Source organism: Sceloporus occidentalis, unplaced genomic scaffold, assembly GCF_023333645.1.
Source record: "Sceloporus occidentalis isolate IW3139 unplaced genomic scaffold, rSceOcc1.0.p SCAF_13, whole genome shotgun sequence".
NCBI classification, from domain to species: Eukaryota; Metazoa; Chordata; class Lepidosauria; order Squamata; family Phrynosomatidae; genus Sceloporus; species Sceloporus occidentalis.
This window is the reverse complement of record NW_028316993.1, coordinates 5,683,385-5,699,483: the sequence shown is the minus strand read 5'-3', so window position 1 is coordinate 5,699,483 and position 16,099 is coordinate 5,683,385. Positions and strand designations below refer to the sequence as shown.

Sequence of the window (16,099 nt, the reverse complement as noted above, 5' to 3'; positions counted from 1 at the left end):
CTCTAGCGTTGGCTCAAGATAATCTTCCAGGGCCTCGAAGACTCGTTCAAAGTCACGCGGTGATTTTTGTCCAAAGTTATCAAGATTCCAGAAAACCTTCACGGTGATGCCCCAGGTGATGCTGAATGGCAACCGAACGGCTTCTGATATCTCAGCAGGCATCTGTCTGTCCAAGTTAGTCAAGGAGTCGATGAGTTCATTAAATTGGTCTCTGAAAGGGTGGGCGAAAAAAGGATGCAAGATTGGGAGAGACACTTTCACACTACATGGTTGCAGTTCTAGAGTTGGAAGGGGACCCCAACAGCCACCAAGTCCACCTTTTCACTCTACATGTCCTCAATGCAAGAAGTCCAATTAGAGCATCCTCAGCTGGTAGCCATCCTCCCCCTTTTTGGAGATGTCCATCAGAGGAGATCCCACCACCTTTCTAGGCAACTGGTTCAATTGCTGAACCACTCTTACTGCCAAGAAGCGCCTTCTAATGTTCAGATAAAATTTGCCCTGTTGTAACTTCAAACTATTAGACCTGGTCCTTCCTTCCTGAGCAGCCCTTGAGACATTTAAAGGGTGCCATCATGCCACTCGCTCAGTTTTCTCACCATCAGATTGAACATATTTTGTTTTCCATACTTCTTATCGTCCTTGTAGTCCTTCTATGGATCCACCCCAATTGGTCTGTGTGTTGTTTTTCTGGTGGTCTGCCATTGTTTCTGTCTTATGGCAACCCTAAGGCAAACCTCTCATGGGGTTTTCTTGGCAAGATTTGTTCAAAGGGGCTTTATCTTTGCCTTCCCTGAGGCTGAGAGAGTGTGTCTTGCCCAAGGTCTCCCAGTGGGTTTCATGACCAAGCTGGGATTTGAACCCTGGTCTCCAAAGTCATAGCCCAACACTCAAAGCATTATGCCATGCTGGCAACATGTCTATGGCTTTCTTAAAATGTGGTGCCCAGAACTGAATGCAGTTCTATGATTCCATGTCACATTCCATGGCAATCCCGCTATGAAATCCTAGGATATATTGTGGAGTATCTGATAGAGTTGCTTACGACAGAGCCCTGCCGGTCTTGGAGTTTCCGAGCAAGTCAAGTTTCCTTGTCGCTGAACGAGTGCTGGCTCTCACAAGTTGTTCGAACCCATTGATGATGTCTTTCAGTTTGGACGGTGAGAATTGGGCTGCTCTCACGACCAAAGCTTCAGGTCCTGAAAGACAAAGCAAACCTGCATCAGGGATGGAAGGTACAGACAGAAATATGTCCCAAGCGTCCAGACCTGACAAGGCTCTTTGGAGTTTGGAGCCTTTCCGGCATAAAATTTGCAAAGCAGCCTTTTCTGCTCAGAAAACAATATTTCTCCCAACTGAAAAGGCTATCTCCTGTGCAGACAATGCTGCAACTGGGAATTTATTCTGTGCCAAACCCATATGTGGCTGATATGCATAGAAAACATCTTCCGAGTAGGAGACAAAAAGACATGGGCATTCTCACGTTTCCAGTGTGATTGCCTCTCCAAGGCAGACTGGTGACTATCTGGTTTTTCCTTTAGAATGAGAAGGAGACTGTTTTTTCAGAAGTTCGTTCAAAGACGATCCCCTCTCCCTCACTGCACCCCAAAGAAAGAGGTTTGGGGATCCCTCCCTCACCCCCAAACTCACCTATGACAATGGCCAATGCAACAAGCAAGCCAGGATCTTCATGGTGCCGGAGAGGACAGTCCTGGGCAGATCTGATTTGGAGGCCGTCTCTTTGCATGGAGGCTTTGGAGGGCATATGCCATCCCACCCGCTCCCCACCTCTGGTCATTCATTAACATGGGCACTGCCTGGCGGCATGTACTCTGTGCTTCTCATTTTGGGATGGTGGGGCAATGATCCCCATTGGGGTGGGTGGGATGGGGCATTCACCTATCCGCCCCCTCCATGTGCCCAAGTCAGAATGAAACATGTCAGAATGAAAGGGTTGTGTGGGCAATGGTGTCTCCCAGGGATCTGTCTTTGGAGTTACTGTGCGTAGGTGTGCATCTGATCTAGGGGTGAATTGTGAGATGGGTAGTTTTGCCGATGATGACACATTATTTACAGTGCAAAGGATGAAAAGGAAAATAGATTGTGGATTGCTCCGGAATGACCTCCCCATTCATTTCCACTTCCTTGCAATGAAACCTCTTTGCCCATTTAATGCCCTTTCCTCACCATGAGGTTTCATTGCAAGGAAGTAGAAATGGATGCATCTTGAGGCAGAAAAGAAGTCCTGATTTCATCTATGCATTGACGGGATTGGTGTTGGCAGCCACTGCCCAGGAATGGCATGATGGGGCTTGGGATTATGGCAAAGAGCACCATGGGAATGCCAACCTGATACACCACCCTCCACTACAAGGAAGGAGGGATGTCACAACCACAGACAACTTTAGAGATGATGGTCAGTTTTGTAACATCAGTTATAGACATACTAAATGACAACCACAATGTCACCGTTAACCTCTGGAGGTTTGGAGGGAAGGATATAAGATGGAGAGGAGGCTGATGGGTGTAAATAACCAAGGTCTGAATGAGAGGCCGCCTCTTTCTCTTTCCCATGCTAGTGTTGTTGCGACAGCGTCTGTGTGGTGAAAGCACGAATCCAAAGGGACTTGTAGTTCCATGGCTGTGGAGACCACTATGTTAGAGAAGGCTGGCCTAGAGTTGCCTTCATGTAGACTCACCGTCCCACAGTAGGTCTACTCTGGTTGAGACTAACCAGAAGAATTCCAGCTGCAGCATTAATTCATGTGCATATTTTCCTTATGTGAATAATGCCCACCTTTTGGAAAGCCAGAATTGTACCTATTGAATTAAGGTGTAAATAGCCTTAATAGGTGTTGGACTAAGAATTTGGGAAAGCAGAGTTCAAATCTCTGCTCAGCCCTGGAGACCCATCAGGGGACCTTGGTTGAGTCACACTCTCTCAGCCTCAGAGGAAGGGAAGGACAGCCAACCTCCTCTGGAGAAATTATGCCACGAAAACCCTAGGATCGGGCCACCATAAGTCAAGAGATGGAAGTGGGAACCAGACTGCCATTGTGATGCAACTGTCGAGTTAGGACTCCGGGAGATCAGGGTTCGAATCCCTGTCTATCCAGAAGAGTGCACTAGGTGGCCTTGGGCAAGAAGTCCCACTCTCTCAGCCTCAGAAGGAGGCAATGGCAAACCTCTGAAGAAATCTTGCCAGGAAAACCATATGATTTGAATTTTTACTGTATTTTTGATGTATTTTCTGCTGTAATACACCCATATTCTCCATGATTGGGCGGGCTATAAATAATAATAATAATAATAATAATAATAATAATAATAATTAGAGAGGTTGCAATACGTTGATTTGAACATCAAGTCTCAGCCAGACCCTAAAAACCAGGCTGAGGATGGCCACAGACCATCAATCTTCTGAGGACAGGAGAATTTGGGAAAGTTCCTTTTTTGGACTACAAGACCCAGAATGCCCAAGACACTGGCCATGCTGGCTGGCTGAGAGTTGTAATCCAAACAAGTCACTTTTTAATGCTCTGGGACAGGCTTGGTTTACTAAGGTTTGCTATGCGAAGTGGTATTTCACTCTTAGGCTATCTGGTTTAATTTGGCTTTGTGGAGATGGAACATTTTAAGGATGATCAATGAGACATGCACATGAAGCCAAGACCGAAGCAATGTTGTTTTGGGGATTTCTCCTTTATTACGTGATTTGAAGGAAGGAATACAAGATTACCTCCCACAAAGTTATTTCAATAGCTGCTCAGTTCCACATAGAGGCCTTCAAAATTTCTGCCGCCCGTTGCGTTCAAGGAAACGATGGGTTTGGTGAACACAAGAGTGTCTACCTTCTTCTTGAATTAATTTTCACTTCCGTTTTCATCTCGGCTCCAGAATGTATGGGAAGGACATGCGCTTGGATTCTTGTCGATAGCCTCTGCTTCTATATTTTGGCTGCCTTCTTTTTGGAGTCGAGCTCGGCCAGCTTCTGGATGTAATGAGGCGCATGGTGGTCGAGGGCCTCCAGTTGTTGAGGCAAGAGCTCCTCCAGCGTGTGGTCCAGTTCGTGGGTCTTGTCGGCCAAAGCTTGGAGCAGGCGCTCCATGTGCGGCTCAATCTTCTCTACCAAGGGGTCCAAATGCTTCCCCAACGCTTTTTCCACGGCTTTGCCAAACTCCTTGATGATGGGAACGGCTTGCTTCCCTATCTCCACCACAACGTCCTCTGCGGCATCAACAACATCGCCAATTGTATCGATTATTGCTTCCACGATGTCTTCCTCCTCCTCTGGTGATGCTTTGTCCTTGCCTTCTGGCTTAGCCTCGTCTTCGTCATCATCCAACAGTTCTCTGCAGGAGCAGCAGCAGGAAGGAGGAGGAAGAGGAGGAGAAGGAGAATGTGGAAGAGGAAGATGAGGAGGAAGAGAAGAGGAAGAAGAGAACAAGGAGGAGAGGAGGAGGGGAATAAAGAAGCAGAGGAGGAGAAGAAAGAGGAAGAGGAGGAGGAAGAGAAGGAGTAAAAAGACAAGAGAGGGAAGAAGAGAATAAGGAATAGGAGAAGGAGAAGAATAAGGAAGAGGAGGAGGAAAGGAGATGAGGAGAAAAAGAAAGAGGAGGATAGGAAGTGGAAGAGGAAGGGGAAGAAAAAATATGTTGTGTGAAGATGTCCTGGTTATACGTATCCTAAGCTTCAAAAGCTCATGTCTAGGATGCATGTAAGAACTCACTAACTCTCCACACCATTCTCCTAGCATCTACTCTGGAACAGGAGCCATGACAGTTAAATCAGTATCAGGCACAATGAGTATGCAATAAGCGTCCATGTATCTTTAGATATATATCAATATATCTTTAGGTTCGAATCCTGTGTTTTATGCAGTCTTTGACTGCCATGGCCCAATACTATGGAATTCTGCAATTTGTAGTTTGGTGAGATGTACAGCCTTTTCGGTCAGAGATCTCTGGTGCTGCGACAAACTACAAATCCTAGGATTCCATAGAACAGAGCCACAGCAGTTAAAGCGGTGTCAAACCGCATTAATTCTGCAGTGCGGCCACAATCCCCGGCACAGCAGACTCTTTGCATAGGTGTTGTTTGCATATATGTCAATTCTCCACACAACATTTGAAAAGAAGAATTTCTTATTGTGTTACAAGCAAACAGCCAGTTTACTCAGATAAGAAGAACAAATACAAAGCTTCTAAGCTTTGGAGAGACGCTGCCCATCCTTGTCTTCCTTAAATGCAGCTCATAGTTGCATAGATTTGGTTAAGAATTTAGCAGTCATAAAGGATAAAACATTTGTTTGCATCAGATAACAAAAGGTAAACCTTGGCATACGATGAGAGATCCTTAGATGTCACAACAACAATTGTCTCAACAATGTGTTTAGTCCCATCATGACTTTGCACAGAATCTAGGCTTTGGTCAGAAACCCTGGAGATGCTCTGATGCTCAAGGTAGAAGAAGAAGAGACATCTTGGCCCTTAGGCAAGAGGTGCACCATGTTAAGAACTGCATTAAGCACACTTAGGCTGCTGCCACACTGCTTTCACTCTCATCACTCCATCCTATGGAATCCTGGGATTTGTAGTTTGTTGTGGTGCCAAGGCTGGGCTTTGAAATCTCAGGCATAAGAGAGGCAAAAGGCTTGGGCTGCATCTACACTGGAGAAATAATCTGGTTTGAGACCACTTTAACTGTCTTGCCTGAATGCTATGGAATTCTGGGAATGGTGGTTTGTTCCAGCACCACAGCAGAATGGCAGTTAACCCCTGGAAAGCTAGGTCATTTGGCTGGCCATAATGCGCAGGCAATGGCAATGCGGGCAGGGCTTTGTGGGATATATATAGTCCTAAAGCACTAGAGAGTACCAGATGTCCGAGGGGTTGTTGTCTACATGTCTGATAACATGACATGGATCCCATTTTCCTTACTATGTAATGTGGGGTAAGTAGGCATTGCCTTGTTGGATCCCAATGTAGGTGACCAGCACTATAGCTTTGCTTATAAGTACAAAAGAATCAAGGAGTCTGTCATTCTTTGCTAAGAATGCATCTGCATTGCATAAATAATGCATCATGACTCTGCATTTGAGTTACAAGACTCTGGTGTCAGCCATTTCTTGGTTTGCAAACCCAAGTTTGCAAATCACATCTGGTCTTAGCAAAAACCTGTTCCTGTTTTTCATTCTCTCACCTGGACATTGGCGATTTCACTGGACAAGAGGGCATTATTGCCTTTTTTCAGGCTACAACACACATATAAGGGTAGCCGAGATGCTTTTGCTTGGGAAGGGCCAGATTTTGTCCCTTCTTCTTCTTCTCTCCCTTCTGCTAAGTAAATGGGGTGCAAACAACTTTTCCATTTCGGACTGGACCTGCATCACCTGCGTCTGCACTGCAGAATTAAAGCGGCCCAAGTCCACTTTAACTGCCAGGGCTCCCTGCTATGCAAGCCTGGAATAGTGTAGTTTGTTGTGGCACCGGAGCTCTCCAACAGACAGGGCTAAATAAAATGACAGATTCCAAAATACCATGGCATTGAGCCAGGGCAGTTAAAGCAGTGTCAAGATGCGTTATTTATGCAATGCAGATGCACCCTCGGCTTGAAGGAACTGAAACGCTGAGGACAAAAGGGAAAAGTGGAAGGAGGAGGAGAGAGAAACCGGGACATTTTCAAAGCAGAGGAAAAAGTGGGATGGCAGAGGATTAATGAGGATATGTCAAGAGCAAAGGATGGGATATTTACTCACAGCAGGGCCTTGCCGGTCTTTGAATGCTTGAAGTGCTCCCATTTCTTCTCGGTTGCGTTGCTGATGCCGTCCAGGAATTCCTCCAATTCGTCAATCAATTTGGACAATTTACTATCAGATTCTGGGTCTGGGGCGTCTCTGATGACACGCGCCCAGGATCCTGGAAGGCAAAGCAAAGTGGCATAACTCCATGCGTTCGGTTTGGGTTTGGGTCATGGGACGAAGGATCCTTGCATTGTGTTGCACAATGCATTACTGGGGATAACTTCTCCTCTTTTCATGGACAGACTACATACATTGAGCAGTTTCAGTGCTATACTAGAGCTCTTTAGCAAAGAGTTCAAAGTTCCCCATCAAACTACACATCCCAAAATTCCTTAGGAAAGTGTCACGGCAGTTAAAGTCTGATCAAACTGCTATGCATCTGTATTTCTGCAGGCCTATGGATGGGTGCCAGCTAATCCCAAACTCATTTTAACAAGTTATTTCAAAAGCTGGTTATCTTTGGTAATAATAAGTTGGAACAAATCCATTTTTGCAGCTTAGGCTACTGCCACACTGCAGAATTAATGCAGTTTGATAGCACTTTAACTGCCACAGCTCCCTCCTATGGAATCCTGGGATTTGTAGTTTGTCGTGGCACCAGCGCTCTCAGACAGAGAACGCTACATATCTCACAAAACTACAAATCCCAGGATTCCATAGCACCGAGCCGTGGCAGTTAAAGCCATGTCAACATAGATTATTCCTGCAAGGCGGATGTTCCCTAAGAATGTAATTCCTTATTTTTCATTGGAACGCATTTGGTTGTTGAGTTTAATTTACACCCCACTGCACTGCAGAAATAATCCAGTTTGACTCCACTTTAGCTGCCATGGCCCAGTGCTATGGAATCCCAGGAGCTGTAGTTTATTGTATCAACCAGAGCTCTCAGAAAACTACAGATCTCAGAATGCCATAGCATTTTGCCATGGGCGTTAAAACAGTGTCCAGGTGCTCTATTTGTGCTGAGTGGCAATAGCCCTGGACAGGGCTGTTAAGAAGGGTCTCTTGGAGGTCCCCCCTTCATTGGGTTGCAATAGGTCAATGCCAACTTGAGGACACAAACCCCACAACTAATGGGAAAGGTCACCCTTTCAGCGCTCAGGACATCCCTTTTGCTCAAGGTAAGATCTCTACTTACCTGCAAAGATGGCCAAGGCTAAGGAAAAGACAAGCAACTTCATGGTGGACCAGCCAAGCCTCCAGGCGTCACGCTGCAGATGAAACAGGGAGATGCTTCTGAACGCTGGGACCTCTAAGGGCGAAATAAATAGACACCATTCCACCCCTGTAGACCTCTGCCGCCGGTCAATCATTAACACAGGGCATGGGAGAACGTGGGTGAAGGTCCTCATCCACCCACCGCCACCATCGCGGGGGTCATTGCCCCAATGTCCCAAGCCACCATCGGGAGAAGAAAACAAGAGGAGATGGCTGAACTTGCATTTGGAAGATCAAGCAAGAATGTTGTGTCAACAAACCATGAACCTTTTGGTGGGAGAGAGACCACTGTGGCCAATGGGCTCCCCTTTCTTTTTACAGATAGTCAGTTAGAAGCATTGCTTATATCCCAGAGTTTTGAGAAAACTGGGGCAGACATTGCACTCAGCCACATGGTTGTGCATTCTCTGGTCAGAGAGCCCCGTTCGGCCCATTGATGGGCCCAGGGCTTATAGGTTTGTTCCATTGAAAAGCAGTGAATGGCAGCCCCATCTGCTACTGGAGTGAAGGCAATGCTTGGCTATGAGGAAGGCCACTAGCCAGCCACACGCATGGTGGAAAGAAATGGTTTCCAGTTCAACAAACACACAATTCAGCTTTTGCCGCCTTGGCTGCAGCTGCACTGCAGAAGCTTGGATGTTCAGATATAAAAGAGCCCAGGATCCTGGCAGAGAAAGCAAAACTGTATCATTCACATCCCTTGCTCCAGTCACTTGGCTGCATCCACATTTGCAGGAATAATCCATCTTGACGCCGCTTTAGCAGCCACAGCCCCATAGCTATGGAGCCTGGGAATTGTACTTTGTTGGGACGCCAGAGCTCTCTGACAGAGAAGGCTAAATACCTTTCAAACTACAAACCTAGAACTCCATCGCATGGCAGTTAAAGAAGTGGATTATTTCTGCAAATGTGGATGCAGCCACTGACTGGAGCAAGGGATGTGATGCAGTTTTGCTTTGCCTTCCAGGTCCCTGGGCTTTTTATTTCTGAATATCCTGGCTTCGTCAAAGAAGGCTTGCAAACAAAGCGCTCTTCCAGTTTTTTGGGAAGGAGCGTTGGGTTCTTCCAATAGTTTCCTTCGGTTTTGCCAATAGTTGTCACCTTCACACTTCACCCATTCTTTTCAGAGGAGCTCAATGTTGCAATTTATTGGATGCACACTGTTGTTAGTGTTGTGTACCAGTCATTTCGGACGTGTGGTGACCCTATGTGGTTTGCTGGAGCACTCAGGATCGAATGCACAACGTTCATTTATTGTGGCCACAGGACCGGCATTTAGCCACTGCAACACCAGGGTTCCTTATTATTAATATAGATGAAATTGGGATTTCTTTTCTGCCCCCAAATATATCTATCTCCATGTCTTTGCAAAGAACCCCCTTTGCCAATTTCATGCCTTTTCCTCACCAGTCTGCAGAGATCTATCTGGAGCTCTCCATAATCCATTTTTATTGTCCTTTGCACTGCAAATAGTGTATCATCATCAACAAATTTGCCCATCTCACAACTCATCCCCAACTCCAGGTCACTTCTGAACATGTTGAAACATAACCCCACACACCATCCCCAAACACAGATTCCCCTGAAGGACCTCAATGTCCACACAAGGCATGGATGAAATGCCCCATTCCACTCACCCCAGTTTGGGGGTCATTGTCCCAAACTGGGAACAAACAAAAAAACAAGAGCAGACAGCTATTGGAAGACATTGAACTCCAGTTTGTTAGGTAAGTTTAGTGAGTTGTGCAAATAAGCGACAGGGCTTTGGTGGACTCCCCATACGAAGCAATTGAGGGTATTTCTCAGATATGGAAAATTTCGGATAGCTACAGCACTCTCATCCATGCTAACATTTCTCCAATGGAAACCAGGAGACCTGTGGACAAGCATCATCAGAGCGGGTTTAAGTTAACAATGAGGAAAAACCGGAGTAAGACAAGCTAGGAGCATCTGCAGCGGCTTGCTTTTGCCTGATCCTACTGGGAAGGGCAACATTTTCCCTCCTACTCCTATCCTCTCTCCTCTTCTGAGTCAATGGACTGCAAAAGCCTTTGCATTTTGAGCTCAGTTTGCAGCAACTGCAGTATGTTTACATTTATATTTAATTTGCTGAATCTTGTTATGATGTGGACCTGTGCTGAGGGAATGGGGAAAGGATTTCCTACAAACCTTGTTTGACTTGTAACTTTCTTAGGTTTTCCTATTGATTGCCCCTGTATTGGTATCGCTTATTGTTGTTGTCTGCTTTTTATATGGCTGTGGGGCTGGGATGCATTTGTTTTTTATTGTGTTTTTATTGTACTCCGATTGTTGTTAGCTGCCAGCATTCCTCACTGATTGGGCGGGATGCAAATAAATTATTATTATTATTATTATTATTATTAAGTAAGCTGAGGATGAAGAGGGAGAAGGCTGGAGGAGAAACTGGGACATTTTAAAAGCAGCTGATGGCAGAGGATTAATTGGGAGTATCCTTGCCAAATCCAGACAGTTGGAGGGTATAGTGGTTGTTGTTGTTGTTGTTGTTGTGTGACATCAACTCATTTCAGACTTAAGGCCACGGTACTATAAACCTACCAGAGGGTCTTCATGGCAAGGTTTGCTCAGAGGAGGTTTTCCATTGCTCTACTCCGAGGCTGAAATGGTAGAACTTGCCCCACTTGGTTTACATGGCTGAGCCAGGATTCAAACCCAGGCCTCCAGAGTTGTAGCCCCATACTCAAACCACTGTGCCACGCTGGAGTAAAGGAATAGGTAAAAACGTATGAAAAAATACACTGCAAACCGTCCCTAACATTGCTCATGTTTGACGCTGTGGACAACCCTCTTTTAACAGATGAGCAGAAGAATGATCTTTGAACCATATTCATTTTTATTTTGTCTTACTGGATCTCTACATGCTGCCTGTCTCCTGGGTGGGACCCACATCAGAGACTCACTGGCCAAACATTTGCAGAGACATCATTTCATTTATTATTGTCAAAAAAATCTGCATGGGAAAAATACAAATATCTACCTTGTTTTTAGTGGACATATTAGTACCCCCTTTGGCTGCAGATTTAATGCTGTTCGACGCTAATTTATCAACCATGACTCCATACTATGCAGTTGTGGGATTTATAGTCAGAGAGCTCTGGTGCCGCAATAAACTACAAATCTCAAACTCCCATACCATTGAGCCATGGCAGTTAAAGCAGCGTCGAAGTGCATCGTTTCTGCAGTGCAGACGCAGCCTTTGTTTGCTGACTTTTTATTCAGAATGGAGCTGAGTTTCCACCCATTATTCCTTGCAAAGCATTGCTTTTTACCCCCCTTTTAAAAGCATCATTTCTCTTGCGAAGCCCCAGAGGAGCCGTGCACCCATTTCGTAAAGCCCTTGGTGTATCTCTGGAGAGCTTCGCGAATGGAGTCAACCCAGGGCTGGAAAGTTTGCTTGATCCTCTTCATGCCTTGCTTGAACTTCTCTTGCACCCGGTTGGTGTGAGGCTCCAAGGAAGCCTGAAACCCTTCCAACTGGTTTTGGAGCTGTTTGGTGTAAGGCGCTAACTGGTTCCTCAGGTCTTCCAGCAGCTGCTTCAGCTTCTCTGCCAGTTTGGGGTTTTGCACTTTGCTGGTGGCTTCAGCGACCGCTTGGCGCATGGCGCCGGTGTACGAATCCACCTTTTCCAGGACCACGTTGGCATAGGGGACCACAATGTCGTAGAAGGACTCGGCCAACTTATCCATGGCAGGGGTCACCTTGTTCTTCAAGCCCCTCAAGGCACCAAGGCCTTTCTCAACCAGCCCCATGGAGACCCCAACCACGCGTTCATAGCCCTGGGTCACCTCCGTGGGGAGCTCCGTTTTCAAGTCGAGCACGCGTTGCTCCACTTTGGCATAGCCCTTGTGGAGCTGGTCTCTGCAGCGGAAACGGAAAAGACAAAGGGGTTTACTCCTAACATTTCTATTCATTGACAGCTTTATAAACAATACAAGCATTGCATAGTTGAGCATGATATTATTCTATTACATAATATTTTGGTATATACCGTCTATCCAATTTTCTTTCTTTGCAATCTTGACCCTTCCACCGCAATCCCGGCTTTGGAGCTTATATTTTAGGCAATATAAACATGCCACCCCATTGAAAGTCAATCTTGAGATAGCTATATTGCAAAAAATGGTTCTGCTTCTCCTTAGCATCATCATCATCATCATCATCATCATCATCATCATCATCATCATCGTATCCCGCCTCTCTGTGTAACACAACCGGGGCAGCTTACAAATTAAAACATACAGTCCCACATCCCAATATCCCACCCACACCTAAAATACAATTAAACAATTCACAGTTAAAATGAAATAACAAATCAAAGAGTGACTATAGCAGATGTCATAGTACACTTTGTTGTTGTTGTTGTTGTTGTTGTTGTTGTTGTGTGCCTTCAACTTGTTTCTGATTTATGGCGGCCCTAAGGCTCTATCTTGGGGTTTTCTTGGGAAGATTTGTGCAGCTTGCCATTGCCTTGGGAAAGTCACACTCTCTCAGCCTCAAAGGATGGCAATAGCAAACTCCTTCTTAGGAAGCTTTCCAAGAAACCCCCATGATAGGGTTGCCATATGTTGGAAATGACTTGAAGGCACACAACAACAACAACAACAACAACGGCATTCCATCCAGACTGGGATTTTGGACCTTTAGTGATTCAGATATGGATCTCGCAAACAAAATCAGAAAAGAACAGGAACAATATTTGGGGCTTTCTGGGCTTTTTATTCCATCCAGATGCACCATTCCTCTGCCTGCTGTATTCTGGTAAGGACCTGCTGCAACTCTCCAAATGACTTACACCAGCGACTGGGTGATCTCCAACCTTTGGATGAAGTCTATCTTTTCATTCACAGTACTGGTCACGTTTCTCAGGTATTCTTGCAGGTCCTCTTTCAACTTTTCCAGCTGGGGATAGGACTCATCGCGGAGGACGAACGCCTGGGACCCTGGGAGACAAAGACAAACCAAGGCATCTTGGCATCTTCTCTGTACTTGCAACAGTCGCTTCATAAAAGAAGTCACCAAACAAACAACAATGATTAAGCAAAGCAAGATGGAAATAGCTCCTGTGAAGTGTATAGGAAAGGAGAGGAGAGAAGGCGCAGGATCTGAACCTTCCCAGGAGGCTCAGGCAAAAGCAAACTCCTGCATTGACCTCCTCCATACAGAATACTTAGCAATGCTTTTTTGTACTAATGTTACTTATAAATCATACAAACTTGACAGATCGGCATCTTTGGCCAGCATTGGGGCAGAGTGGGGGCATGGTGTCTGCCGCACAACGCATGCCCTGACTCCGTCCCATCTCAGCGTGATGCCGCGCACCCCATCAAATGGCAGGCGGCATCACGGCACTCCTCTGGCTCTGCTTCCAGATGGCACAGCGCAAAAAGAGCACAGAAAAGCCACGCCGTCGCCAGCTATGGCACCCTTTCCACAACTCAAAAAAGGAGCTGCAGCATGTAGTTGCCGTGGTCCCAATCCAGCATTGAAAGGGGTGGTCTGTTCAGTCCCATAATTCCCACATGATACTGAGTGTAATGCTAATACTGTAGTTGTGACATACATAAACATTTAGCAAAATTAAAATTCTACTTTCAAATTACAATATCATATGTGCAACCTAAATGTATTTGCAGAATTACTCTCTCAGCCCAAATTTCCAAGCGTTTCCAATTGACTTCTGAAATTTAGTAATGTGGCAGCAAAACACACACAGACACACACACACACACACACACACACACACACACACAGATGAACTGCCACACTGCAGAATTAATGCGGTTTGACATCACTTTAACTTTCATGGCTCCAACCTGTGGAGTCCTAGGATCTGTAGATTATTATTGCATCAGAGCTCTGTGACAAAGAAGGCTAAATACGTCACCAAACTACAAATCCCATCATCCCATAGCATTAATTCTGTGTCAAAGTGCATTAATTCTGTAATGTAGATGCAGCTAGAGAGAGAAGACTTCCCCCCCCCACCCAGAGCTTGGAAAAGTTCGATTATTTTTGGGGTTCAACCCAGGAATCCCATGGCCATCAGGGCCAAAATGACTTTGAGGGTTTCCAAGCGTTGTAGTCCAAAAAAGGAACTTTTCCTTGACCCTAATCCAGTGATGGCAAACGTTTTAGAGGCTGAGTGTACAAACTGCAACCCCAAACCACTTATTTGTCGCAAAGTGCCATGTCCCTCTGACTTTCTACTAACAAACTCTGGCGAACTCTGTGCTGAGGTGATGGCCTGTGTGAGCTCACAGACAGGGCTCTGAATGCCACTTCTGGCACTCGTGCCATAGGTTTGCCACCACTGCACCTAATCCCTTACCACCGCCACCACCTTCCTAAGTGTAGGAGAAAGCAAGGAGGCTGCACTTGCCCACCATCCTGGGAAGAGGAGAAGCTCCAAAAATTGTCCCTTGAGCCGGAGACTGACTGTCCACTTACTGGTGAAAGTGGCCAAAACCAGGGTGAGAAAGAGGAGCTTCATGGTGGCTCAGTGCCGGAAGGTCTTGAGAACCTGGTGGGATGGTGGGCTCCGTTTTTAAGGAACTCAGAGTAGGCGCATCACCTCGACCCTTCCTCCCATGCCCAGCTTTTTGGTCATTCATTAACCCAAGACGCCGGTCCCATGTGTCTCTGGACGTGTGGCGTGGACTATCTCCTCCACACCCCAACCATTATTGCCACAGTCTCCAAAGCCTTCCAAACAATGCGAGAGAAGGCCATGCTTGGAAAGGTGTTGAGCAAAGTGAGGAAGCGACCATAAATGAATCAGTGGCCTTCAATGGCAGCTACGTATATCCATTGACTTTATCTCTCCAGAATCCAAGGGAACGTGGCGGCATCTCCCACGCTTCCCTTCTTTGCAGAGCCAATCTTTATGGGGCAAAGGAGAGAGATTAAGACAGTTGAGAGCCCTAAAGCCATTCCAAAAAGTAAGACCCTTCTATATATGTGGCCATTCCAAAGTGTAGGACCCTTCCACATATGTGACCTATGTCTTTGGAGATAGTCATGTCTCAGTTAATGGAGTCGACATGCTCTTGGGCATGACTTTTTAAACAGAATATTTGTAGACCTAACAGGGGAAGAACCAGGGATGGGGAGTAGTGGCGATTTGGGGGTTACTCCTTGTCCTACTCCAGAGTAAGATATTTTTTCCTAATAAATAATAATAATAATAATAATAATAATAATAATAATAATTTATTTATATCCCGCCTCTCCAAAAAGGATCGAGGCGGGTTGCAACATAAAATAAAATACACAAATATATACTTACATGAAATGAAACAACCAGGTCAGGGAAGCCTTGCATAAGTATCAAAGGGAAACATTGGCGGGATACATACCGCCATTTAGTACGTATAGAATACGTACTAGGGTTAGGAAGGGGCGGTGCTTCCGCACCCCCCTAACCCTAGTACGTATCCTATACATACAAGATGGCGGCGCCCCTTCCACATGGGCGCCGCCATCTTGACGTATTGGACGCTGAGCGTCCGTACGTGTCGCGGGCGTTGTGACGTAGCGAGTGCGCCCCTGGCACCTCGCTACGTCGCAAACGCGACACAAGAAGGCGGGGTACAAACCGCCGCTTTGCGGCGGTCTGCCGCCGCTGCCGGTAGATCCATGGGGGAGCCGGAGCCTTCAGACGGCGCGGCTCCCGCGCGGACCGAAAAAGAAGCTCCAAAATGGAGCTTCTTTTTCAGTCGCGTTTGTGACGTAGCTAGGCGCCAGGGGCGCACTCGCTACGTCATAAAGGCTGCGACACGTACAGACGCTCAGCGTCCGATACGTAAAGATGGCGGCGCCCATGTGGAAGGGGCGCCGCCATCTTGTACGTATAGGATACGTACTAGGGTTAGGGGGGTGCGGAAGCACCGGCCCTTCCTAACCCTAGTACATATCCTATACGTACTAAATGGCGGTATGTATCCCGCCGAAGAAGCTCCATTTTGGAGCTTCTTTTTCGCTCCGCGCGGGAGTCGCACCGTATGGAGGCTCCGGCTCCCCTGCGGACTAACCAGCGGCGG

General features: G+C 46.3%; 2 protein-coding genes across 2 annotated transcripts; both read right to left on the bottom strand.

Annotated features, from left to right (window-relative positions):
• Positions 1 to 3,683: 3,683 nt before the first annotated feature.
• On the bottom strand, positions 3,684 to 8,043 carry LOC149304696 (uncharacterized). Its single transcript, XM_089479059.1, has 3 exons — positions 7,941 to 8,043; positions 6,758 to 6,917; positions 3,684 to 4,352 (listed from the first exon to the last, which is right to left on the bottom strand). Exons 1-3 carry the CDS (start codon positions 7,981 to 7,983, stop codon positions 3,947 to 3,949), a joined length of 609 nt encoding a protein of 202 aa, XP_089335185.1. The 5' UTR covers positions 7,984 to 8,043; the 3' UTR covers positions 3,684 to 3,946.
• Positions 8,044 to 11,344: 3,301 nt separating this feature from the next.
• On the bottom strand, positions 11,345 to 14,550 carry LOC149304695 (uncharacterized). Its single transcript, XM_089479100.1, has 3 exons — positions 14,508 to 14,550; positions 12,853 to 13,000; positions 11,345 to 11,918 (listed from the first exon to the last, which is right to left on the bottom strand). Exons 1-3 carry the CDS (start codon positions 14,548 to 14,550, stop codon positions 11,345 to 11,347), a joined length of 765 nt encoding a protein of 254 aa, XP_089335226.1.
• Positions 14,551 to 16,099: the final 1,549 nt, after the last annotated feature.